This window comes from Triturus cristatus, chromosome 9 (assembly GCF_964204655.1).
Source record: "Triturus cristatus chromosome 9, aTriCri1.1, whole genome shotgun sequence".
NCBI classification, from domain to species: domain Eukaryota; kingdom Metazoa; phylum Chordata; class Amphibia; order Caudata; family Salamandridae; genus Triturus; species Triturus cristatus.
Window position 1 is genome coordinate 588,983,483 of NC_140592.1, and position 25,714 is coordinate 589,009,196.

The 25,714-nt window shown below is 42.8% G+C and overlaps 1 protein-coding gene across 3 annotated transcripts in view; it reads left to right on the top strand.

Moving 5' to 3' along the window:
- Positions 1–25,714, top strand: part of ZC3H4 (zinc finger CCCH-type containing 4) — a 184,215-nt gene that overhangs the window by 100,446 nt on the left and 58,055 nt on the right. For all 3 annotated transcript variants that reach the window (XM_085625634.1, XM_085625633.1, XM_085625632.1), the window contains 2 exons: positions 19,652–19,745; positions 23,527–23,645. In XM_085625634.1, coding sequence (XP_085481760.1) covers positions 19,652–19,745; positions 23,527–23,645 — 213 coding nt within the window. The remainder of the gene's footprint in view (positions 1–19,651; positions 19,746–23,526; positions 23,646–25,714) is intronic.

Below are 25,714 nucleotides of genomic sequence, written 5' to 3' on the forward strand. Positions count from 1 at the left end.
GGGTCAAGTGGGACTCAAATCTTTCTTTTAGCAACCAAATACAGACCGTTTCAGCCGCTTGTTTTTCCAAGATCAGGATGATTAGGAAATTCATCACCTATCTCCCTAGTGACACCAGGAAAACCATAGTCCAGGCATTGATTACATCTCACCTGGACTATGCGAACGGCCTGTATTTAGGGTTGCCCGCGGGCCTCCTACATCGGCTCCAGACAGTCCAGAATGCGGCTGTTTGGCTGGGTTTCCCTACGCACCCATATTTCGCCACATCGCAGAGCATTACATTGGCTACCAATCCATCAAAGAGCTGCATTCAAAGCCATGACCTTAGCCCATCGAGCAACTAGGGGTAAGGGATCGACCTACCTCTCTGTTAGTATCCGTCCTTACTGTAACTCTCGGAACCTCCGTTCCAACTCCCAACATCTGCTTTCCATACCAAGATTCAGGAAAGCACGTTCTGGAGGTAAAACCTTCCAGGTCTGTGCCACAACTCTCTGGAACGAACTCCCGATCGCAATTAGGATGATCCAGGAAGAATTACCCTTCCGTAAGGCACTAAAAACTTTTCTCTTTTGTTAACCCCCCAGGACTATCACTCTGCTTTCACTCCGGGACACCCCGTTGGGGTAGCTGCGCGCTATATAAAATACACAAAATAAAAATAAAATAAATAAACACTGCAGAGTAACCCATAAAATGGATGACTACCTCCCTGATATGTGTGAATATTACTGGGTTTCCCACCTAGTAGTAGTAAATGACTGGGGACATACACCAGGAGATCACCCTACATACCTACTCAAAGTAGGGGCAATCTCAGCACAAATGGTACCTACATTATTTGTATGGAGGGATGGGGGGAGACAGACTATTGACGGCCACCCAAATGACAAAAGTAGCCTGGAAAGGAGCATTGAAATGTATGCGATGAGACACAAAACTAACACGAAAATCCTGTTATGGGTGGGGGCACGCTTGCCTGAAAGCGTCTAACTAAAGGTTTTTAGAAGTTGATACATGATGGGCGTTTCCAAACAGAGTGACCTAATAGAGCGACCTAATAGAGCTGTGTGAGAAAGTGTCTCTTTTTGCATGGTTAGCTCCCACTTTTTGCCTGGTTTTGATGTGGTTTCAATTGTAGTGCACAGGGTTCCTGCCAGCCAGGTCCCCTGTGCCAGTGCTTCTTTCTTAAAACACATCCAACGTTGGTACTTCTGCCCCATGTAGGCTCCTAGTAAATAGTACCCTGGGAACCTAGGGCCAGGGAGCTGGAGAGGGTCCCCTGGGTCTCCATCATTGGGACCATGCCACTGCCCTTGCATGCCCCTGTGAGGGGGAAAATGAAAAAGTCGACATGGCACCCTTCCTGGGTGCCATGCCGGCCAGCACTGCCTTAAGGTATTAAGTCAAGTCACCCCATGTAGCAGGCCTCACATCCCTAAGGCAGGGCACACTATAACACAGTTGAGGGCAAATCTGCATGAGCAATATTATTGTCAATTCCTTAATACTGTAAGTGCCAGTGAAGCCATAAAGGGTACATGGGTACCAAACTACTCCTCTCAATAAATTCACACTGATGCCAGTGTGAGATTTATTGTACCATGTACTCAGAGAGCACCTCAGGTGCCACCTGAAAACCCACCAACTCTGGTGTGGTCTCTGACCGGCTGTAGGCAACCACCACCAGACATGTTTCTGGAACCCTGAGTGGAGAGCCCCTGCTCTCTGGGGCCAGAATCAATGCACATACTGGGCAGAGGTGTCACACCTCCTCCCCCAGGATGGGCTAGTACTCGAAGGGGAAGCTTCAAAGTACTGTCGCTTTTGTAATGTGACCCCCAGCCTCTGCTGCTAGTAGTAGATTCAACCATCAAAAACATTTTAGTGCGCTGTACGTAGTAATATACAAAAGCTATTGGAGAAACATCTGAATAGTATTGGGAAACAAGAAAAGCGATTGGGTTAAGGAGGCTTTGTGCACTGAACATGCATTTTGGGGTGGGAGGATAGGTTCAGAAAGTAGACCTAATTTAGGTGCGTCTTAAAAAATATTTTTTAGTCTCCTTTAGGATGATACACGGGCAGTATGTGGTCATAGATGATCAGTGAGAGACAGTCCCTGATATTGGTTGTTCTTCCAGTGAAGGACTGCTGCTTGCATGGGGAGAGTCCCGTGTTTTGGAGACTTGGGGAACAGTAAGTCATAATGACATATGAGTTGTGAGCAGGGCAGCTAAATATGGTAAATTGTTTCGGTGAGCTGCTTTGTAGGCAAGTCAGCCAATTTGTAATGTGTTCCGTGCTTCTAGGGGAAACCACTACATTTTTTGTAGGATCAGTAGTGAGTGGAATAATGAACAGAATATACTTTCCTGATTGAAGATGATCAGGGCACGATGACTGCTGTTTTTATCTGGCTTGGAGTTAGAAGAGTTTTTCATTCTCTTTATTGAATTGAGGCAGACGTTTGCTGATCGAGCCAGTTTGCTTTTATGGGGCATCAGTGTGAATGTGCCTAATGATGTTGCTACCGGTAATAACCACTGAAGGGAGGTTGGGGGCTTTCTACCTTTAATTTTTGAACAAGTGCCTCGTCTATTTTGCGTATTGATTTTTGGACTGATGAGAAGGCATTCATTTTTTTGTAGGTTCAACATCAAATGGGTGCGACAACCAGTGCAGCGTTTTTTTGAAAGCCAGGCTTTGAAGGGAAAGAATGTCATGAATCAATGATATTTTGAGGCTTTCTTTAGGTATTGTCTGTTTGTTGGTGAATATTGTAGCCTCAGTTGAACAGGTGTTTACTTAGCGATTTTAGATACAAGTTTAACAGAGTAGGGAGAGAGTATAGATATATGGTAAACTCCACATGTGAGAAGTGTTTGAAATGTGTTTACTAGTTTTGACAATCTTATTAGAATTGGAGATGAAGGTGCAAAACCAACTTAGGGCTTGCTTCTATGTTTTAGTATGTCTAGCAGTTTGTGATGATCAAAGCAGCCTACACATCCAAAATAAATGAGTGAAATGATTCTCCATCTACAATGTGATGGACTCCATCAATAATTTTCAGAGTTACCGTTTCTGTGCTAAAACCCTATCGTTAACCAGATTGATAGTCAGCTGGTAGTTGGTTGCCATTTATGCAGGAGTTTTGTTGGGAAGAGCCATATTTTTGAATTGTTTACCACAGCCAAGGGTGTATGAAGACCAGCCCTATTTGTTTGACCCATTTTGAGTTTCTGTAGGATTGGAGGGATCTGACTGTTTTCAGCAGATTCGCAGGCATTCCCTGCAACAATGAAGCATTGATCAGCAGCATCATGAATGTTCTAGGAGATGAGTATTGTATTGAGAATGTTTTGCCTGAATTGCATCCTGGTGGTACTTTGTGGTCTATGATGTCTCTGTATTTTATGTAAACCCTTTGAAGTGATTGTAGTAAAGGAGTCCCATGAGTTTTGGGCTTTGTGGAAGAATCTCTGAAGATGATTCTTTGGTGGTGATTAGTCTCTAATAATGGTAATTATGCGAGTGAAGAATATCTCAAATTCAATGCATTTTTAGAAGCTGATGCTGTAGGTAATTTGCATGGTGTACAAATGTTTTGGCGGGTTCCCTGACATGGGGCCTGAAAGCAAGCAATGCAGAAATTACTGGCGACCCAAATTACCAAACCAGATGAAATAACCTCTTGGAATTCCCCCAAACCAGTTTTCCCTTCTGCTGTTTTGCATTCATGATTCAAGGGAGTTTAAAACAGGCATTTACATCTTACTCTCAACAAATGGCGAATGTCTGCAAGGGTACCTGTGCACAGCAGTTGGGATGGTAGATTGGGAGAGGAAAGGTTAAGATGTCTCCTGATAGGGGAAGCATTACATGCCTCCTTCCCATGCCTTGTCTAGGGGCCTCACAAGTGTCAGGAAACCGGTCTGGCATGCAATGGAGCCCTTTTCCCAAAGCAATTTTAAAAACTGGAATGTCCCTAGTCCTGCACCTGGGAAATTCAAGTCCTGGAAAACCAACCAACATATAATTATGCAGAGCTGAATTCTGTATCACATCAGTTATTATGTAGGCCATGGTGATCTGCTTTTGGATATAAATAGCAGTCGATTTTAGGACTGCTACCATGTAATTTTTTATTTAGGCCTTTAGCTAGGATCTGCTACTAAGAGATTTATTTTAGAGGTCGCAACTTCCTATCAATGTTTCGGTATGACAGTCTTTGTTGAAAAGGGAGTTGCAGCAAAGTTAGGTTGTCTTGGTTTTGTGTAGACATTTTTTTATTTCAGGGTTTCTATAGTGTTGATCTCATCAGTTGCATCATGGTGTTTAGTTACTAGCTTGTTTACATTGTCAATCAGAACTAGCCAATTGATTTTTCGAATGAAGAGTTTTTTAGTAGTGGTTTCCATTTTGCTTTGTAAGGGATTGCTCAAGATACTTACAGTATACATATGGGGGGTACATGTGATTACCTGGTAGAATGAATATGTAATAGGACCGCATTTAGTCTGAAGTGAGGAGTGAAAGTGAAATCATTTGCAATGCTCTACATCTGTATAATAAGAGTCAAAGGTATGAGGTTTTGTAACAATCTGCGAACATTTAGTTTGTGTGTTAAAGTTCTGTACTGTGCAGTATCTTACTGATATGTTTTAGCATGTGCATAATAAATTCAAGAATTTCCCTTGTGTGATATTTAGTTTTTAGTATTGGGTTTGTGTGACTTTAACATCTCCAATATAGACGATTTATCGGCAGAGAGCTACATTGGGTAGCTCATTTTTAGGTTTTGCCTGAAATATGCGCTTTCAGCGAAATCTTTTAATTAGAAAAAATAATGGAAACTGACTTAGAAGCCCGCCCATTACTTACAAATCCTTACCATTGGTTGACTTCCACACCACTCTCGTTTACTTGATTCGTACTGGTCACACCTCCTGCTTCCTCCCGGCTGCTCATTCCCTGTTTTCTCCTGGGGGTTCTGTCTCCAATGTGGAGCATGGATTTAGCACAGCTTCCTGTTTGCAGCCAGTTGTCTTCCACTGGCAGCACCCTCCTTTAGGTACGTTAAAAAGAAAAAAAAAGTTTTTACCATCATTGGTGTTAGTGGATATTGCTGGAAAGTGTAAAACATTATTGTGCCGACACACACTGTGCTGCCTCTTTCAGTTGTTCACTAAGAATTATACATTCTTTCCAAAATGTACCCACATTTATGGCACTAGATCATGCATACAGCTACTAGGTGTTTTCTTTGAAAACTCAAAAATGGCAGGAAGTAATTGCACTAAACCGAGAAGAGGCAATGAAAAGTACAAAGACTGTCTTGCTTGTAGACTGTGGTTGATTTTCCTTCAACTGTTTTAAATTGTACACAGAGAAAGTCACCCATGCCGATTTCCATGAAATGTCACTGTAAGAGCTGATTCCCTTGACAGAAGGGCGGTAGGGAGGGTGGCTGGTGATTCTCGCGCGCATCCTGCCTCACGGCGGCTGGTACAAGGGGAGGCTGTCCAGCGCCCCCAAACTTGAGTCGCCCGGGGCAGTCTGCCCCCCCCCCCACCACTGGATTTTGGACGCCCTACTCCTTTTGACCCCTCTGGTCAACCTTCACCTAATATAGCACAGTGAAAGCTACACTTTTGAAGTTTGTTCCCCCTTTTGAAGTCTGACTCACATTGGTCAGTATGGTGTAAAGTTATTAAAAGTACAGTTCACCTTTCACTAGAGGCAAGACTTGCGCCTCTGTTATATACATGCATAGGCTGTGTATACAAGAATAGAATTGTCCAGAGACAGAGAGCATTGTAAGCGAAGCTCTCGGGCTGAAGGCAACAGTATACAAGTCTAGTAGCATTAATTAGAAGAGGCATTAACAAACAATTTCCGTCTCTACACTGCTTTCTAATGTGTTCTTTGTGAAACTGCTGTGCACGCTGCTTTGTGTAACATCCTTCCAAATGAGAAATCAAAGGAAGTAGAGTACTTTGAGCACCTATGAAAGAGGACTTATAGTGCAGATATCACATGGGTGCAGAGAATCCCCCTGGCTAGCAGGATGTCTCCATTGTTTATACATTTATGTACTAGCATGAAAAGGAGCAGACATAGCCAGAATGTTAAAGTATGCATATCCCGTGGCTCATCTCTCTCTCTTTATCTCGAATAGGTTCTCTTTCAGCCTGACATTTCTTCCTGAATATAGGCCTGTGTTTTTGAGAATAAAAGGAGAGAACTTTTTATTATTCTTATATTCTCACAATCTCAAGAATGTATTATTGGCTTCCCAGTGAGGGTTCATAATGTGTTAGTTAGTGGGAGGCTGGCTCATCTGTGTCTGTGGATGGGTGTAAAGACCGACAGTCAAAATGCATATTTCTCCTTAGAAACAAGTGTTGACAAAGCCCGTAGGTTTTGCCTTCTGTACAACATGGTTTAAAGAAGAAAAAAAGTGCTATGATGTGGTAAACGCTGGCTGCACAATAGCACATTTTCTTTTTTTACTGTAAGCCATGTTGCACAGCAGCCCGTGCTGCTGTGCAACATGTCTAAAAACATTGAAAAAGCCAATAGATCACGCCTAGGTGAAACCTGTTGGCTTTGCTAATGCTTGATAATTCCTGTGAGCAGCAAAGCCAAATGAATGGTCACGTCACAGCAATATCTGGCTTTAAGAGGCACAGAATTTGCAAGGCAATGTCTGTCCAGGCCAGCGTTACTAAAAGGCATAACCACAGCTAATGTGAAATATTGACATTTTGTAGCTCATTAGCCGTTATAATAGATTGACAAAGTCCGGTATGTACACTTTCTATAATATTTTTCTCTCTGGAATACATTAACTTCAGTTGGAAATTATTCGTAGGAATAGAAAATTGCCTAGTTCCGTAACGTTAAGTTTCAATTCTATTAATGACTTGGAGGCGAGGATTATGGCATATCTCTCTTCGCTTTATTTAACAAATTTCATAGCAGCCCAAAAACAACAAACTCAATCAAAAAACATCAACTCCCATGAACCATAGGGAGATCCAACATTATAGTCCTTCTACAGTGTCCATTAACTCTCATATAGTCCTTTCATTGTGTCATCTCCTCCTCTTTCTTCGCGCGGAGTATGCCAAGAGCACAATCACTGATCCTGTTTCAAACTATCGTTCCCTAGGAAGAATAAAGACAACGTAAGGCACCGAAGCAAGCCCGTTGAATGGTTATTAGCATTTTGCACGCAAAACTACAAGATCACTATAAAGATAGCTGAAAGCCTTTAACCATAGAATATTTATGAAACTTATAAACCAGCTACTTACCACCATACAGAGAGGGATTGCACCAAAAGTGCATCGGGCGGGATAATCCTCACCTCCGTGTCCTTAATAGGATTGAAACTTACCGTTACGGAGCTAGGCAAATTTCTATTCTATGTCAGGACCGGAGGCTCAGATTATGCTACTTTTAAGCTCACTCACCACTAATTGAGCGACCTCTATTACCGGTATGAAATAAAACCCCTTGAAAGTCGAGTCCGAGGACCAATCTGCTGCCTGAATCAAGTCCTCTAGATGAGCCCCCAACGAAAAAGCTTTCGAGGCCATGGCCCCCCAAGCAGAGTGGTCTCCAAACTGCCTCGTTTCAATGCCCGCCTCCTGCATGACCCAACGCACCCACCTGGCTATAGTGGGGGAAGAGACCGCTTTGTGAGGCTTTTTTAGAGCAATAAGCAATTGGCGTTCGCCCCGAGGACGAAACTCTTGAGTCAGATCTTCATACGCCTTAAGGCAGTTCACAACACACAATTTAGAAGTGTCTGGAAAAGCTGGATAAGTAACATTGCGGGTGAGCGACTTGGTGCGGTGCCCCACCGTAAAGACAACCCCATCAGGGGAAAAAACTCTTGCAGACACGTCTAAAGCTCTGACGTTCGAAACTCTCCTGCTGGAGATCAAACACAATAGCATAGCCAGCTTAGCTGAGAGCTCTTTCAAAAAGAAGTACTGTTAGACCTGGCCCCATTGATGTGGGACTCCCTTCCATTTTTCGCTTTTGTCTCCTCTGTGTTTGCTGGTGTTAGATGCTCTGGGCGCTGTGCCACTGCCATTCAGTGCCACAGCGCGAATGCTCCCTATTGTAAATTGACTGTATGAATTGGTATAATCCTAATTGACCCAAGGAACATGATAGGAAAGTCGAATTTAGTATGCCTGAGCTCCAAATATTAAAGGGCATCTTTTAGTGATGATTATTTTTATATTCTATACTTAAAACTACCACTTTTGGGAAGTAGGTATTTTCTTGCCTAAACCTTCCTGTGTGCTCTGCTGTTATGTGTATTTGCTGTCTGGTTTTGGAGGGTCAGGGCTGGCTGAGACCGACCTGGATTAAATAGAGAGATCGGCAGTTGGAGTATGGGGATGGGTGACCCTTTGATCTGAGCAGGTTGAATGATGGCTCCACCTCCCACTCTGCGTCTGATGGTAGACCCCCTCTCCCTGAAAGGCAGGATGTAGCCTCGTAAATAAAGTGCTCCAGGACGACACAAAACTGGTTCTGACTAGGTTCAGTGATATGTGACTTTTTGAGAACAAAGTCTTTTGGGGTATAAAGATATGTGCTAAAACCCCTACACGGTGTGCTACTTCTGGACGTCAAGACGAACCTCTGTCCGTGTAACGAGAGGGAAAGGACTTTGAAACTTTTATCCTTCTTGCTGAAGCAACTACCCAAGGGCCTGATTTGAGCTTGCCTCCTGCTGAAGTCTCAGGGACATTAGACTTCACCCATCAGCCGTCCGAATTCCTATTTGAGAGGGATCCTACTCGCAGGTGAGGCCTCTGTTGAGAATTCCAGAACCTCTGGTTCTACTGCGGGGAACGCGGGCTCAAAGTAATTGCATCGCTATTGTGGGCCACCGCAGCTGAGGAGCTGTTACCGCTGAGAGCCCGCATTTGCCTGTGTTACCAAAGTCATCGTGATCGCTTTTGTGGGCCGCCGCAGCTGAGGAGCTGTTGCCGCTGAGAGCCCGCATTTACCTGTGTTACCAAAGTCATCGTGATCGTGATCGCTATCGCGGGCTGCTGCAGCTGAGGAACTGTGCCTCTGAGTGCCCGCATTTACCGTCCTACGAGAATCATCGCTATTGCGGACCGCTGCAGCTGATGAGCTGTGCTGCTGAGTGCCCGCATTGGCCGTCCTACGAGAATCATCGCTATCGCGGGCCGCTGGAGCTGTGCCGCTGAGTGCCCGCACTAGTCACCACTTCGAGGATCTTGCTATCTCCTGTGGGCGCCCGCCTTTAAGCCACCTTCCCGGGATTATCGTGAGTGTACGCCGCGGACCGCTACAGCGGGGAGCTGTGGCTGCTGCGAGTCTGCCTGTCATCACCGCGGCTTCCTTGTGAGGCTGCGTGTCGTTCCCCTTTAAATCTCAGGTACATTGTACATCACCATGTCGCGTGGTCCCCGGCCTCGAACTAAGTTCGTTCCACGTGCTTTTTGAGTGCCTCTATTGCTTTGGAGTGCATCTGTAATTATGTGCATTGTGGTTTCTTGATCGCTTTTGAGCCTTGTATTGAGCCTATATAAAGATACTTATTTTTCTATAGCTACTTGTGTGGTGTCTTCACTGAGTTATTGTGTATGGTCATAAATGCTTCACACACTGCCTCTGAGATAGGCCAGTCTGCTCATGCTACGTTACCACAGGGTTGAGCAGGGGTTATCAAAGGGTGTAGCCCTTTACTCTGACTTAGGAAGAAGGATCCCTATTTGGACACCGGTCTTGCAAGTGACCTAGTATGAGCACGGGAGCGGGAGAGCAGCGGTAACTGGCGAGCGGCAGCTGAGCTGCAGGGATCAAGAGCTGAGCTCCGCGAACCATGAACCTAGCTGAGCCGGAGCCACAACAAGAGCCACAGGAGGCTGCAGGAAGCTGCAGGAAGCCCTGGTGAGCCCCGGTAGGCCCCTATGAGCCGCGGGGGGCCCAAGGTACCGTGAGCATCAGGGAGCAGCAGGAGAGTGGTGGGAGAGCAGGAGGGTGGTGAGAGCAGTAATACATCCCTCCATGTTACCCAGCAGCACAAGTAGAAGAGAGCTGAATCCAGAGATTGTGATTCAAGTAGGTGCTTCCGGTGGCGAACCTTTGTTCTAGTGATACTTTCTGGTGAAAACGTTCCTGCGGCTGTTGGTCGCTTTTCATTTCATTGCTCTGCCCTGCCCTGTCATTGACTCTATAACATGTGAAGAAAGGATTTCACCCACATTGCATGTGTGCTTACATGTGTGCTTACACAGGAGTGTGGTAGCACGAGCATTTGCTACTTGCTACACTACAGTGGGAGTCCAACGGCTGGATTTGACCACAAGTGGGGAGTCGCAGATCATTCCCCGTGCGCGTCGGGAGCTGCGAGTGTCTCTTCTGTCGTGGCAGGGAGCCGCAGGTGATAGCCTAACGCACAGGAGCTGCGAGTAATTTTCCTGACAGTCGCTTGACTTTCCCATTTTCATTGAGGTGCACAGCCGGTGGCCTTAACCTTAGCTTGTAGGTACTGTACGCGCTAAGGATTTTTCCGGCATTATCTGCACCACCGGAGAGGAGGGGGAGTTTAACCCCCAGAGGCACTCCATTGCCGCGTCATCCCCGCTGCAGGCGGAGGCCCGTAATAACCACTGGGCCCCTGGGCCAAAGTGTTGGAGAGACTGGGCCTACCTTCTTGGCTTGGCATTGTAGACCGACGGTCAGTGTACTCTAAGGGCTAAGGTAGGGAAGCGTTGAGCCTCGCATGTTCTCATAAATCTACTGATTTGCTATATACTGCATTGTTGGGACAGACTGAATATCAAAGCTGAAACGGGGTTATAACTATCACTGAGGGTAAAATGAGTAAAAGAAAGATTCCCAAGGAAAAACAAGGGTCTGGACATGTGGGAACCCTGGATGCTTTTTTAACAAGGGCGGAATCTGTCCTGGCCCATGAAATTGAACTTACTGAGAGAAGACTTTCTCTGGATACTCTGATTATGCAAAAACGCTCTTCTTTGGGTGGAGGGACTCTAGCCATCGACCGATTGACTTCTGGCCAAGCAGTAGATGATTTGAATTCTGCAACAGCCCCAGCAGTGAATCCATCTTTATCCACTGCCGATATAGATGAGGAGTATAACACAACTCCGGAGCAATTAGTGTCCAATCAAGTGGAAAATGACTATTTGGACACAAAATCTAAAAACCGAAAGGGAGGCGGCCCCTTAAGGAAAAAAACACTAAAGCGGGCTTGTAAGGAGAAAGATATTGGGTGTAAGAGATTGGACACAAGACCATTATCACAGTCAAGGACTACTAGATAAAGTGAAACTACCAATCAACCAGCTATGGGGACTGATCACTCTTGCAACTTTGATTTAATGGAAAAATTAGAGACTACGTTGTCTACATTATTGGACCCTATATTGTATAAACTGTCCAAAATAGAGGAAAAACTATCTACTCTTGAGGCCTCTCATGTCTTAACTCACCCCCTTCCCGACACGACCCTGCTAACTAATGTACCTACTTCTAATTCTAAAATGGGCAAATCCCCCTGCCTGATAGGACAAATCGAATTATTGATAGTGTGGGATACCAGGCCCTACATCAAGCAACAGGGCTTCCTGTAGTTCTTCCTGGCTCTGCCCATGACTCTACCAAAATGTTGAGAGCCAATGTACATAAAAATAATGGTAGAACACCGGTACAGGTACAAGATAACCATCAGAAAACTGTCTGCTCAACGCTTCACGATGAGTCACAAACACGTATTAGTTAGACAGTTCCTCGCCCACATATAATTCCATCAGTTTTTAGAACCTGTCCGGAGGGAGGGCCACAGTCATTGTGTTTAGGAATTAGTACCTCCCAGCACCAAGATGAAAGTGGGAAGCCCAAGTCAAGATTGGATCTCCCTCCAGCTGCCTGTCCTTATGTTATAGTCCTGGTTAATACTCCTGAACAGAAACCAAACATGATAGAAAGTACGGAGCAACTTATAACTAAATCTAAGCATTGGCTATCTAAGTGTTTAGCTGAAAATAGCAATGCCTTCCATAATGTTATTATGGCCAGGAGAGTTTCTTGGGTGGGAAGAGCTCCCAAAAGTATTAAAGGAGATTGTATCATAGTGAATTTTGATAACCATCATATAGTGGGTGAACTACTATCTGTTCTACCAAATATGCCATCATTTCATTCTGAAATCTTTGCTCTACCTTTGGGGTTTTTCTATAAACCCTATTCTACACCACAGTCATCTATTGTTAGTTCAAATGCTCCTTGGAGACCATCCCGTTTCCCATTTAACCAACCTTCCCCCCCCCCCATAGTCTCACCGTTTCCTTTAAGGAATAATTTGCTGCTTTAGAAGGCCTGTCCTTGTGACTGACTGGATTATCAGGTTATATTACCTAGTGGGGATGATGTGTTAGAGTTACAAAAACTGTCACCCTTGTGCACTTCCCCCTCATATAATTGCTTGTGTGACATCTGCAAGTCACCAAGATAGCTTAACTTTGTCAAATACTCTACAACTCCGAGAGAATCTCTTGGGAGCTATAGCGGTTATGTCTTGGAATAGTGCAGGTTATAACCAAAAGAGGTCTAATACCGATTGGCTGTCTTTGTTGACACTGAGCGATATAGTGTGTCTTCAAAAGACTTGGGCTATAGATCCAATATTCCTCAATGGGTACCGCACCTTTTATTCTCCTGCCATACCGTCACCTTCTGGTCGGGCTAAGGATGGTCTGTTGACGCTACTTTCCAATGCTTTTCCTTTTAAAGTAAAGTCATTTTTTAATATGTCACCCTATTATCTTATTATTGTAATTGAATACTCCGTGGACTGTTGTTGGCTTCTTATTAACTTTTATAATAATACATTTGGAAGTAAACAAGCAGAGGTGCTGGCCCCGCTGTAAGAAAGCTATTAATGATTTGCAAGATAAATGTACCAAACCCTGTAATATAATCTGGCTTGGGGATTTTAACATTCATCCATGTGATAATATAAACGTGTTAGCTTGTGGAATACAGGATGATCATGGGGAAAGTGCCCCTCATTTTTGTCACTCGGATTATGGCAACAGCTTAAATAGATTATTAATAATAAATAATCTAATAGTACTAAATACTTTTTAACATTTAACTGATCAGTTAGAACCTACCTTTTTAAATCATTTTTCTTCCTCAACTCTTGACTATGTGTTGGTCTCTGACCCTATGAGAGACCTTTTTTTCACTTTAAGAGTGTGTTTAACTCATTCAGTGACCACGCTGCAATAACCTTTTCTATGCAGTCTGCAAAGAAAGTTGATTGTGCCTTTAAACTTCCTATAAATCCAGTAATTGCAAAAGAGAATGGGATTGTTTTAAAGTGGGAAAAGGTAGACACTGGGAGATTTTTGACCAACTTAGTGTCCAAATGTTTTGGAAAGATAATGCTTTGTCTAGATCCAGCTTTACACGACAGCATGATTTCGGATTTTGAGTTAATTTTAAATGATGTTAAAAATAATTTAACCCGTGCTATCTGACTGTGATAAAACGTTAAAAAGTTTACATAAAGCATTGAAGTTTAAGCCCCGAAATACAATATTAGTTAAAGACTTGCGGCAAGCTTATAAGAAAGCAAGAACCACCAGGCTTAAGATCTTAAAGGAAGAATGGTGGGAAAATCTACAGAAGGCTGCAATATTAAAAAGCTCGCAAGCATTTTGGTCTTTGATCAACGCTCCGTTTCTAAAAGATGAGGAGGCTATGACCACAGATGATAACGCTGACCAGGAAGATTGGGTAACACATTTTGAAGGTCTTTTCGGAGCGGGAGAAAAGATAACTTTACAACCTATCTCCCAAAATTTAGAAAGAGCTGAGGTTGCTGCTAGCTTTACTCTTGCGGAAACCAAACATGCTTTAAAACAATGTAAACGACCAAAGGCACCGGGACCGGATGGAGTCCCTATTGACTTGTTCTTAGATAACCAAGATCTTTGGGCTCCACTTTTAACCAATGTTTTTAATAAAATTGCCCAAGCAGCTGCACCTTCATCGTGGAAGACAACTGTAATAGTCCCAATATATAAAAAGGGGGGATAGGTCAGTTGTGAAAAACTACAGACCTATCTTTCTTATAGATTCTACTGCAAAGCTAATGGGCCGACTGATTTTAAATAGATTAGAGGATTGGGCCTTGGAAAAAAATGTCATTATCCCATGCCAGTTTGGTTTTAGAAAAGGGAAAGGCACTGTGGATCAGTGTCTGAACCGGAGTCTAATTATAGCAAAAAACACAGCTGCACAAAAAGGTCATCTCCATTTAGCCTTCATGGATCTGTCTGCAGCCTTTGACTGTGTGGCACAGCCTAGGCTGTGGCAGATTATGGAGGCTATGGGAATTAACTTGAATATTATTAATATCATCTGTGACCTGTACTCAGGTGCCTCAGCTTGTGTTCGCTATGGAAGGGATGGTGAGTGCACTCGATCTTTTAAAATTGCAAGAGGTGTGAGGCAGGGCTGTGTTCTTGTCCCTTTTTTATTTTCACTCTATACCAACGGTTTGGAATCTGCATTGTTAGATTCCACTCCGGATGTCCCTTATATTAATTCAGCACAGGTCCCAATTCTATTCTATGCGGACGATGCTGTGCTTTTAGCTCGTACTAATAATGCATTGCGTCGCCTAGTCCTGGAATATATGTAATTTATGAATAACCTTGATATGAAAGTTAATTATTCAAAGTCTTTTATTGTAGTAGCAGGTACTAAGCAGCGAAGTCATCCGCAAATTATTACTGAAGGGGGAAAATTGGGAGCTGTTGACTGTTTTAACTACTTGGGGGTAATGTTTGACCCCCAAGCTAATTGGCAAAAGATGATTACTTATAGAGGGTCACCGATGGAAAAGAATATTGGGGCATTAACCAAATTTTTTTTTTAAAAACTGGCTTAAAACCTATAGATGTAATAAAAACAGTGTCAAACTAAGACCATCTCTGCTGCCACCTATGGAGCTGCTGTCTGGGGAATGAGAGATTGTGCCACATGGAATTGGGAGTACCCTATATTACAGATAAAATTGCAGTGGCCCCGATTCTCATGTGGCACTCAGTATGGCGAAAGGAGACCCTTGCCTTAACAAGAGAGATTATAAAGGATGTTTTAAAACTAGATGGGGTAGGTAATGTCACTTGGTTAACTTATATTGAAACCACATTGAAAGCAGTTGGGCTACATCGTCTTTTTTTTTCCTAGCAGGCAGATAAGAAGGGAAATTAAAAACATCAATTTGTCGACAGTAAAAACATACTTGGCTTCTCCGAGTATAACGCAAATGGACAAAAATACAATATACCTTTCCTTCGTCACTAATTTACAGCACAGGTACATTCTAGATAGATTTCGATTAAACTATATTCCACTTATGTTGGGCTCCCCCCTTAATGTGTATGTTGTCTCTGACCTCCCATTTTGTCCCTGTGATCAGCGATCTGTACAGAACGATTTACACTTTTTGTTTTTCTGTACATTTTATTCTGATGAAAGGAAATGATTTATTATTCCCATTATGCGTAAAATGAACTTCAAACAGTGTCGTGTAGCCCTTTATTACCTGCAACTATTACCTGACCCTTTTATCTGTTTCTCTTTGATGTCCTTTCTGTTATCTGCTTTAAAAAAGAGACGTTCAATCTGCTAAAATTATATTCCGAATAATGAATCAATTTTATTGTATTGTATAAATAATTATGAATTTAGATTTTAATGTAATAATTTTTATATTTTTTATACTTTATTGTAATGCTGTGAAATGTCTATTTTTTTAACTGTAGTATACTTTTTATGCCTACATTGTGTTGGCGAAATAAAGTTGTTCTGACTGACCTTCTGAGGAGGAATGAGGACCGACTTCAGTTCGTTGATGACAAACCCCAATCCATGCAAAAGGTTCAACGCTTGATGAAGATGGGAGTTCAGGGTCCTGGGGCATTGTGCCATGAGGAGAATATCGTCTAAATATACGATCATTCGAATGCCCTGCCCTCTGAGGAATTCCACCGCCGGGTGGAGCACCATGGTGCAGAGGAAAGATCGAACGGAAGGGAGGTGAACTCGTGGATCCAATCCCTCCAACTGAACTGCAGGAAACGCAGATGAGGAGGGTGTATCGGGACCACTAGATAGGCGTACTTTAAATCCAAACGCACCATCTAGTCTGATGGGAGTACGACATCCAGGAAAAGATGGATTCCCACCATTTTGAAGTGGCGATAAACCACCCAGCCGTAAATTGATGACCAGACGGCGGCCGACGTCGGTCTTGTCCACAAGACTTATGTTGCTCAGAAAACCATTGCGATGCAGAACCGACAGGCGAATGGCCACTTTGTCCAGAAGCGCCGAGACTTCCTCGTCGATCAGATCCGCATCGCAAGCTGAGAAGCAAATAGGCCGAGGATGATCGCAGAACTCTATATGGAAACCTTGTACGGTTCGCAAGACCCAGGCGTCTGAGGTTATAGCCCACCATACATCCAGAAAGTCTGCCAATCGACCCCCAATGTGGACCTGGGAAGACGGTAAAAACTTACCAGTTGAATTTCCACCTCCGGTGTTATTCTTGAAGCCTCCTCAGCCCCTGAACCGCTGGCCCCTGTTGGGTGAAAGTTGGTGTAGTTGGCGCTGGTATTATATTGACCTCGCCCGGAGCCTTGTCCCCTGGGAGGATTCTGTTGGAATCCACGGCCAGCTGCATGGAAAACCAGCTGGTTGGAAATCCATTTAATATTTGATTGCTCCTTATCAAGAGAAGTAAAGGTCGCTACTAATTTTCTGAGTTCCTTAACAAAAGGATTCCCAAAAAGATCACCCTGGGCCACAGCGCCCGCCTCCGATGAAGCCGCGTCTCCGAGCTTAGGGTCGAGCTTGATCAACAATGAGCGGTGGCGCTCAGTTGACAGGGCACAATTAGCCTTGGCCATGAAAATGATGGCCTGCTGGGCCCAGTTGGAAGAACCTCCGGTGATATAGGGATCCGGAAACCTTGGCTTTTTCTGCCATATCGAAGATGTTAGTCATAGGGCCAATGGCGTCAAGAAGCTTATCTTGGCAATAACGCCAAGATCTGTCGATACCCTTACGTGGATCTTTCATATATTTAGCCAAAAAGTGGCCATCTTTGAGTCTAGCTCTGGGGTAAAAGTGACCTTACTCTCCAAGGTGGGTCTTGGGCACTCTGCTTTGAGGCAGCCCCGGGCCTCCATCGCAAGGGGTTTGCGGGGGGGGGCCCGCACCAAACTCTTTGCCACCTTGTCTCCCGGAGTCCAAGCAGCGGACCAAGGATGTACAATCTCCTCCGGGTCCAGCATGCCCAAACCCTCCCCTTGAGCTGAGGGAGAGGTGATCACAGGGCGCCTGGGACGGGAAAGACCCGCCTCATCCTCTGAATCATGCCGGGAATCCCCATCGGGCTTGGGAGAAGCCGGGGGTTCCAGAGATACTAAAAGAGTTGGGGTGGGGGGGATTCCCCTGGGCCCAAAAAGCGCTCTTAAGACGTGCAACGCATCCTTGTTGACCCCTTCTGCGTGTTTTTTATTGGGTGGAGGGGCCTCGTCCCCTCAGGGAGGAAAAGAGGGGTAAACAGGGGATGCTGCCTGGGACTGCGCCAATTTTGCGCATTCCTGGACAATGCTATCAGACAGGCACTGCTCCATGGGTCCCACGACCTCACGGACCATCCTAAAAATGGAGGAGTCAACAGCATCATAAAATTCATCGTCCCATTGCATATAGGATTGGGACTCTTCCTCCTCGTAGGTTCAATCCTGAGCCTCCATGACTTTGTAAGAGGGCAAACTAAATATATATAATCATATATGCCTCAAGGGCTTTGATCGAATTAAAGCGTATGTACCCTTAATATAAATAAATATAAGTACAGGATCGCTGGGTAAGACCCAGGCTAGTGATAAGGGCAGACCTAAGACCTGCAATAGGGCTTGCACCACCCTGTGCACAGCCAATAGCCCTCAGGAACTCCTGACCGGGCTCCGCTACCTCGCTGTGCGCCTAATCAAGGTTAAAACCTCCCTTCAGTAGTTTGCGTGTGAATACGCCCCAGGCGTCAATTTAAAGAATGCGGGGAAATACAGACCTGATAAACGGGCGTGAGTGGTGGCAGTAGTGGCCAAGGCTCCTGTCAGCGCGTCTTTCGCGACGGAACAGTCCACCTAGCGGGCCTACAGTGCATCGCAATTACAATCGAGTACCGCGTGAGGGGCGCAAAAGCGCTTCCTCGGTCAAGGAATCTGGAAATTAAAAACAAGAGCAAATAAACAATTAAACATTCGTTCTCATTCCCTGGAGGTCGCTTTTGAACACGCGCCTCCACGGAAAAGACAAACAGCACAGTTTTGTATGAAAGAACAAGGAAATCACACTTAACGAAGCAGCGAAGGAGATGACACAATGAAAGGACTATATGAGAGTTAATGGACACTGTAGAAAGACTATAATGTTGGATCTCCCTATGGTTCATGGGAGTTGATGTTTTTTTATTGAGTTTGTTGTTTTTGGTCTGCTATGAAATTTGTTAAATAATAAAGCGAAGTGAGATATGGCATAATCTGAGCCTCCGGTTTCCCATTTCGCCATATAAAATTACTGGCACTGCAATCATGGACTCATGCTGAACCTGATATCAATATACATTTTTATAGTGATAGTGTATTCAAACATAAACAGTTGTGACAAGGGAAATGTGTGGCCGATTTGTTATGCAGGCTGTCTCCAACTCATTTAGTTATCTAGCCAACAGCCTCCACCTTGAGACTAGTTGTGGCTGGAGAGGAACATCAGCTATAGAGCTCAGAACGAACACCACAAGGTGAAACATAACATATATTTTTTTTAAAGTAGAATGGTTAGCATAAAAATATTGATTTCGATATGATGGACATTTCTTTACCACCTTTCTTTACCACAAATGCACACATTCAGTCACATAGTTTCTAAGCTAGAATTGCAACTCCTTATATATAGGTGCTGCATGGACTGAGACAGGGCAGTCCTTTAAGCTTAATGTATGTATTCCACTTGGCAATTCACCAGTGCCTTTTCTGTTGTAAATTATTTTTTATGGTGTCAAGCAAAAAGTTTTGATAATACTCAAGGATAAAGTGATAACTTATAAATTACTAGCCTAAGTTTTGCAACAAAGCCAATTGCGTACATGTGCTTTGATTTAAAAAAACAAAAAAAACAATAACCTGCCTAAGCATTTCATTTTAATGGGGTCCATTCTAATGGAATAGGTATTGTGGATAGTCCCTTAAATTGATTTTATATTGGTGAAGTGCAGTTGCAAAAATACAGTCAAGTCAAGTTATGCAAGCTCAGTGCAGCAAAGTTATGTTAAAACAGGTTTCTTGTTCAACTGTTTTAGGTAGTGAGATTAGGATTTCTTGTTATGTTGTAATCGTCAATGTCAGTCAACCAGCTTTTGCATGAATACGTTACGTTAAGCAGGAATGTGAAGTTTAAATCTTGAGCTGTCCAACAGTTTTTGAATAATGATCTCTCTTCCATTGTTAAATGTAATGTTTAGTACGGTGATAATGAACCCATGGGAGATGAGGAATACGATGATTATTCCAAGGATTTGAACCAGTACCGAAAATCAAAGGACGGTAGAGGTCGAGGTAATTGATGTAACAACAGATATTTTTTTTTCTGGAATATCATTTGTGTTGTGTTTGGGTTCCAGTATGTGTATAATTATCCAACCTGTCAGTTACCAAGCATTGGGTTCTTCCTAGAATTTGCTTTGATTGTAGTAAAAGCAATGAACGATATCATCGTTTGACATATGATCTTTATTATACAACCTATTTGCCTCTCTTTTGGCTTTCCCCCAAGGTTGTATTATAATTAGGGCTTCCGGTTTTATGGTATTTATTTTTTGGCCATTTCCGTCTGTATTTATCCATATTTATTTTTTGGCTCTTTTATCTGTATTTATCCATATTTATTTTGTGTACTGCGTATAAACGATGTGGTAAAACTGTACATTTCCATATCTATTTAACTGATAGGCGTGCACTCCTACTTTGATGTCTGTTGTGTTTTAGCTATTTAAGCTGCCAAATATTACATAATGATACATCTACTGGTAAATACAAGCATTATACCATAAATATATGTTGACATATGCGTTATTTAAAGAAATTTCATCCTGTTGTTTAATTTCCCATACTGTCCATCAGCTCACTGCTGGCTTATAACTCATGAAAGACAGCACGGAGAGTCTCTTCAAAGAAGCAACATTTTCTGTATTTAACCACTTTTAAAAATAAATGCAGACAGAAAATACATTGTTTTCTGTCTGTATTTATCTGTAAAAATCCGTAAAAACGGAAAACATGGAGCCTTAATTATAATATTTTTTCATCACATGCTAATCAATATCAAAAAGCATAAACTACTACTTAAACAATTTTCGATTTAGCCCAAAGAGCTTCCCCAAAACACCACAAAATAAACCAGTGGTGGCAAAACCAATAAATATCTAATTTGGGACATATTGGCCATGCAAATGACTTTTGGCAATGATGTACAGCAGCGGCCACATCATTTTGTAAGCATGCACAATTGGAACGATGGCACACGTAAGCAGAATGACGTGAGCAACACCAGGGGATAAGCACACAAGTACAAACTTAACAGGGAGCGTGGAGGACACTTTTGGCGTGGTGGAGGAGAACAACACAAGGGATTGAGCAGGAAAACACGTACGCTCATGAAGTGTTTAAGCAAGAATAAGAACAAATAGTTACATATAAATTAGCAGTGGACAGGCAGCAGTCAGTCATTCCAAAGGGTATGCTCCAGGGGAGAGGCAAATATGAGATGGAACAAGAGGGATTAGGAAAGCCATTAAATAAGCAACAAGCAAAAGGGAGTGACAATATGGCCAATCAGTGCTAAGTAATGGGAATTCTGTAAGCCCAGTGTAAGTTCTTGGTAAACATATAAAAGGCCTTTTTCAAGCAGACAGCTAGCAAAGTCTTGTAGACCAGTCCCAATAGGTCCTCTTTGCTTGCAATTTATTGCTTTTATGAGATTAATATTTTCAGAGACTGCTTGAAGCTGTTGCTTTGGATTTTAGAAAATCACTGGGCATGTGTCCTGGAGACCATCAGATGATTATTTTAATTTTAATAGAGAATAGCAAGTGATACTACTCAAGTCAGCTTCTTTTTTGACATATTTAAAAACCCACACTGGATTTGCAGCACACTAAGAATGAACAAGATGTGATACAATTGTTCTTGGCTGACTACCGTACCTGGACTGTAAGGTTGTACATGTTAGCTAATCTTGGCACCATGTACCCTATCTTTTTTCCTTTCTTGCTATAAGAATGTAGGAAGCAGTATGTGTATTCTTATAGAGAACCATTTTAGTGAAAGATGTTCTGCTTTTGGTACATAAACAAGAAAGATTCAAGACGGATTTTGAAATTTCTGGATGAAGGAGATCATGGCATAGAATATATTAGCATTTATAGAGACCCCCAGGATTTTGCAGTTTGTTTTGGCAAATTTTGCAGCCTTAAAATAACACAATTGCAGCCCAAAAAATGCAAAATTTGCGGCATTTTTGCAACATACGCTAAACGTGCCTGTCACAAAAATACTGTGGCCCATATGTGGGGCCAGCACACCAGCACTACAAAGCAGGGAAGACGCATGTTTGGCACCAGAGAGCACAGGTTTAAATTTTAAAGTTGCACTCTTCTGTCCCCTGCTTTCCTTAATGAAGTACATGGTGCTGGAAGGGAGCTGTTACTTTAGCCCTCTCCACTCACCTCCCACCTTAAATTAAGGTGTGAGGATGACAGAGGGGCCTAAAGTATCAGGTCCCCTCCAGTACCATGTATTTCACACTAATTGTGCTTGATGGGTGTCCGGGAGGTTGAGCAGTTATCCAGGGGTGGGGGCGAGTCCAGATAAGTGCACAGTGGATGGGGTTGGGGCCAAAGACTGCCAAAGGAGGAGCCTAAAGGATCAGATGGGCTTTTGGTATGTAGAACATGGGCTTGTGGTAGGTAGAGACATTTGGCACTGCTAATTTCAGTGCGGAAGGCAATGAAGACATAAGCAGGGGAAAGAGGGAGAAAATAGGCAGAAGAGAAGTTGAGAAGCAGTTTGTTTCATCACGGAGGAGACTCAGATTTTGGAGATGATGGAGAAGGAACTGTCCAAAACATAGCAGCAAAATTAGTTTGTGGTGATCCAGAGAGGGCAGATGGAACTGATGTTTGGATAGGCTTTGCATGCTTTGGAAAGTGATACTGGTTTGTTAGACATTTAGGGCCAGATGTACGACCCTAAATTGCTTGCGCAAACATGTTTGCGACCCGTTTGCGCATGCAAAATGGACCAGGGCCATGTACAATTCCTAAATAGCGAGTTGCAATTTATTTGTGACTCGCTATTTAGGAATTGCGAGACGCAATTAGGAAGGGGCGTACCCTTCCTAATTGCTTCCGCAAATCAATGTACAAATGTTTTGTGACCGCAATTGCAGTCGCAAAACACTCGCAAATTACCACCCTCTTCAAGAGGGTGGTAATGCAGTCGCAATTTTGGAAGGGGTCGTCCACTTTGTGACTGTCTCTAAAAATATTTTTTAAGGCCAGGCAGTGGTCCTGCCCTTAAAAATGAAACTAAAACGTTTCTTTTTTTTTTTTTTTTTTTAAATGCACGTTATTTTCCTTTAAGGAAAAGGGGCTGCATAAAAAAAAATGCTTTATTTTAAAGCAGTCCCAGACATGGTGGACTGTGGAGCCCAGCTGGCCACCATTATTGGGAGGGCATGTCATTCCCAATGGGCTCGCCAATTTCGAGAGGCTCATTAATATTAATGAGCCCCACAATTCCCCATTGGGAATCACAAACAGTGTTAAACACACTATTGTACACAGCAAATTGCACCTCGGAAATTGCGACTTGCAAATGAGTCGCAATTTGCAAGGCGCATATCTGGCCCCTAACCATTGAATATTTGGATCTTGAATTTACTGTATTTACAGAGAAGATCTTGCATAAGCTCCATAAAAGCACCAATGCTAAGGGTTCAGAGAAGGCAGTTAACCAATATTCAGTGACAACTCGCATGCGATGGAAGAGAATGGCAGTTAAGAAATCAGTGAGAAATTTAGTTTTGTTGCAAATAGATAATGTACTTCATAGGCAGAATGAGACTGCAATAGTAAAATTAACTTTAGTAGTCCAGTGTCTACGCAGTGTGTAGTTGCTTGGGACAAATGAGGTTGCGAGAACTGTTTTTATTGAGTTGATAGAGGAAATACATGAGAGCAGTGGAATAGGTGAATGTCCGATAAAAAAAAAACAAGTAAGTAACTTTTTCTTTAATTTAAAGAGAAAAAATGTGATCTTAATGATTGAATTCCCACAGGGTACAGTCGCGGTCGAGGCAGAGGTCTTAGAAGCAGAGGGATCAAGGGAATGGGAAGAGGAAGAGGCAGGAATAAAGGTGGAAATGATGACGAGGACTACTATGGCGACGAAATGGGAGTAAGTTTGAAGAAATGTGTGTGCTTCTTTATGCTATCACATTTGTCACACGGTCACAAATGCATGCTGTATACATTAAAAAACAAATGCATAGTTAAAACACTTTACTTCTTCGCAGTGTTATCATCTACCTAACTTGTGCCACTGCTACGACCAAATAATAAATACCCTAAAATACTATTTAGCTGTTAGAATGTGTGGCTAATAAAACAACATACATACTTTCTATCATGCCATTGCACTCTCTACTAAATTTTCAGTTCCTCTCCCTTTTTTTTGCCATTCTTTGCGGACTGAAACCTGTTGCATTCTTATACTTATGTTACTCTTCCAGCTGCATATCTAGGGATTCCTCTTTTCTATATTGTGGATTGATCATCTTTACTATACTTTTCAACCTAGTGGAATTACCCTAGAAGGATGTAAAATATACATGGACACTTTCGTCTAAACATTAATGTAGTGATTCACTTTAAAAAGCAACTGTTCACTGGGGATCGGGAGGAGGGTGGCCGGTAGGAGCGCAGAGGGCTCGGGATGGACGGTGGAGGGACTTGGAGCACAGGGAGGGGGTGGGATGGGGGTTGGGGCGGGGTGTTTTGGAGGGATTCTCCCCCACATGCAGCTCGGATGGCACTTCCATAAGATTTATGTTAAGGTATATTATTGCTGTGCTTGATGAGCATCTACGCATGTACTTTTATTTGTTGCAGGTGATATATTAATAAAAACATTTAAACCATAAAAAGCAACTGTGTTCAGCTCTACTATATTATTTCATGACACAGACATGTGAACTTTAGCTGCCTGGCAGCCACTTCAGTTCATTCTTTTCTGCATATCTAGAGAAATACTGAGAACACTAAGTTTTAATTTCTTCAAGTTTTTTTCCCCAAGTGTTCTTTTACTTGTCTCTGACTTTTCAATCTCATTATTGTCTTTTTTTATTTTCCTGTTTTTGTGCTTCATCTGAAGAAATATCAGTTTTAACAACACATTTGATGCAATTTATAAATTTCAAAGTGTGGAACCTAATATCTTCTAAAATGTTCTTATACAGAAGTCCAATCACGGATTCCTAAGCTGCTCTTTAATTCTTCACTGTAGTATAGTCCTCCTCTTATAATGAGGTTCACGATCCTAAATAGCTCTGTCTCAGCAACACCTTTTCTTGTGAACATCTCTGAAATCCAGATCGTTATTTCATGGGGTTATTCTAAGCTGCCGTAGGCATTTTTATTTGGGTTCTTATTCACTTGATAACTCAAGTTTTTTTTTTCCACGCCTATTTATTTATCCTTATTCAACTTTCCTCTCAATGTACTACAGAGAGTGCCTTTTCTTTTTGTGCATGTGTACATCTTATAAGCACCTCAGCCTGTGGGTGTGACCATCTGGTAGTTATTGACCGATATTTGTAAGCTGTCAACATTAGTATGTCGATTTCCTGCTATTAGAGTGGCCTTACAATGCTGTGAGCAACCTGGAATCCGTTTTACTACTGTTCATTTTGTAGACCAGTGTTTTTAGTTATCTGTGATGTGTTTTGGGTATTGTGTTCTGGACTCATCCCAAAAGCTTCATCAAAAAACCCTGGCGGAAGGCAAGGCTGTGCATTTCTTGACATACACATGCAAATACACCAGACGTAGACAGGTTTTCAAATGATTCACATAGCTAAACCATTGAAATGCCTTCTCTGGTTCCACCGCTTTTGATGGCTTATAAAGGGGATGGTTGATTCAGCTCCCAGGTTTGTGGATCCCGAGAGTCCACTACTTAGTTGGAAGGTAGAAATCTTGTTACCCTCTTCCTTTTCATCTCCTACGAAGATACAGTAGAAGGTGATTAGCACAATTATAACAAACACTACCCAAACAGCCCTTTTTCACTATTGGCCTCCATTCTGCCACACGCTTCAGTCTTTGAAGCAACTGTGCTTAAGACTTCAGGGTGCATTGAGTAGCTGACATAGTTCTGCTCGTCATGATGCTTCTACACATCCCGAAAATGTTTGCACTCTTGTTAGACTACTACAAGACCGTTGGCGCACCACTTGGTATTTTGTT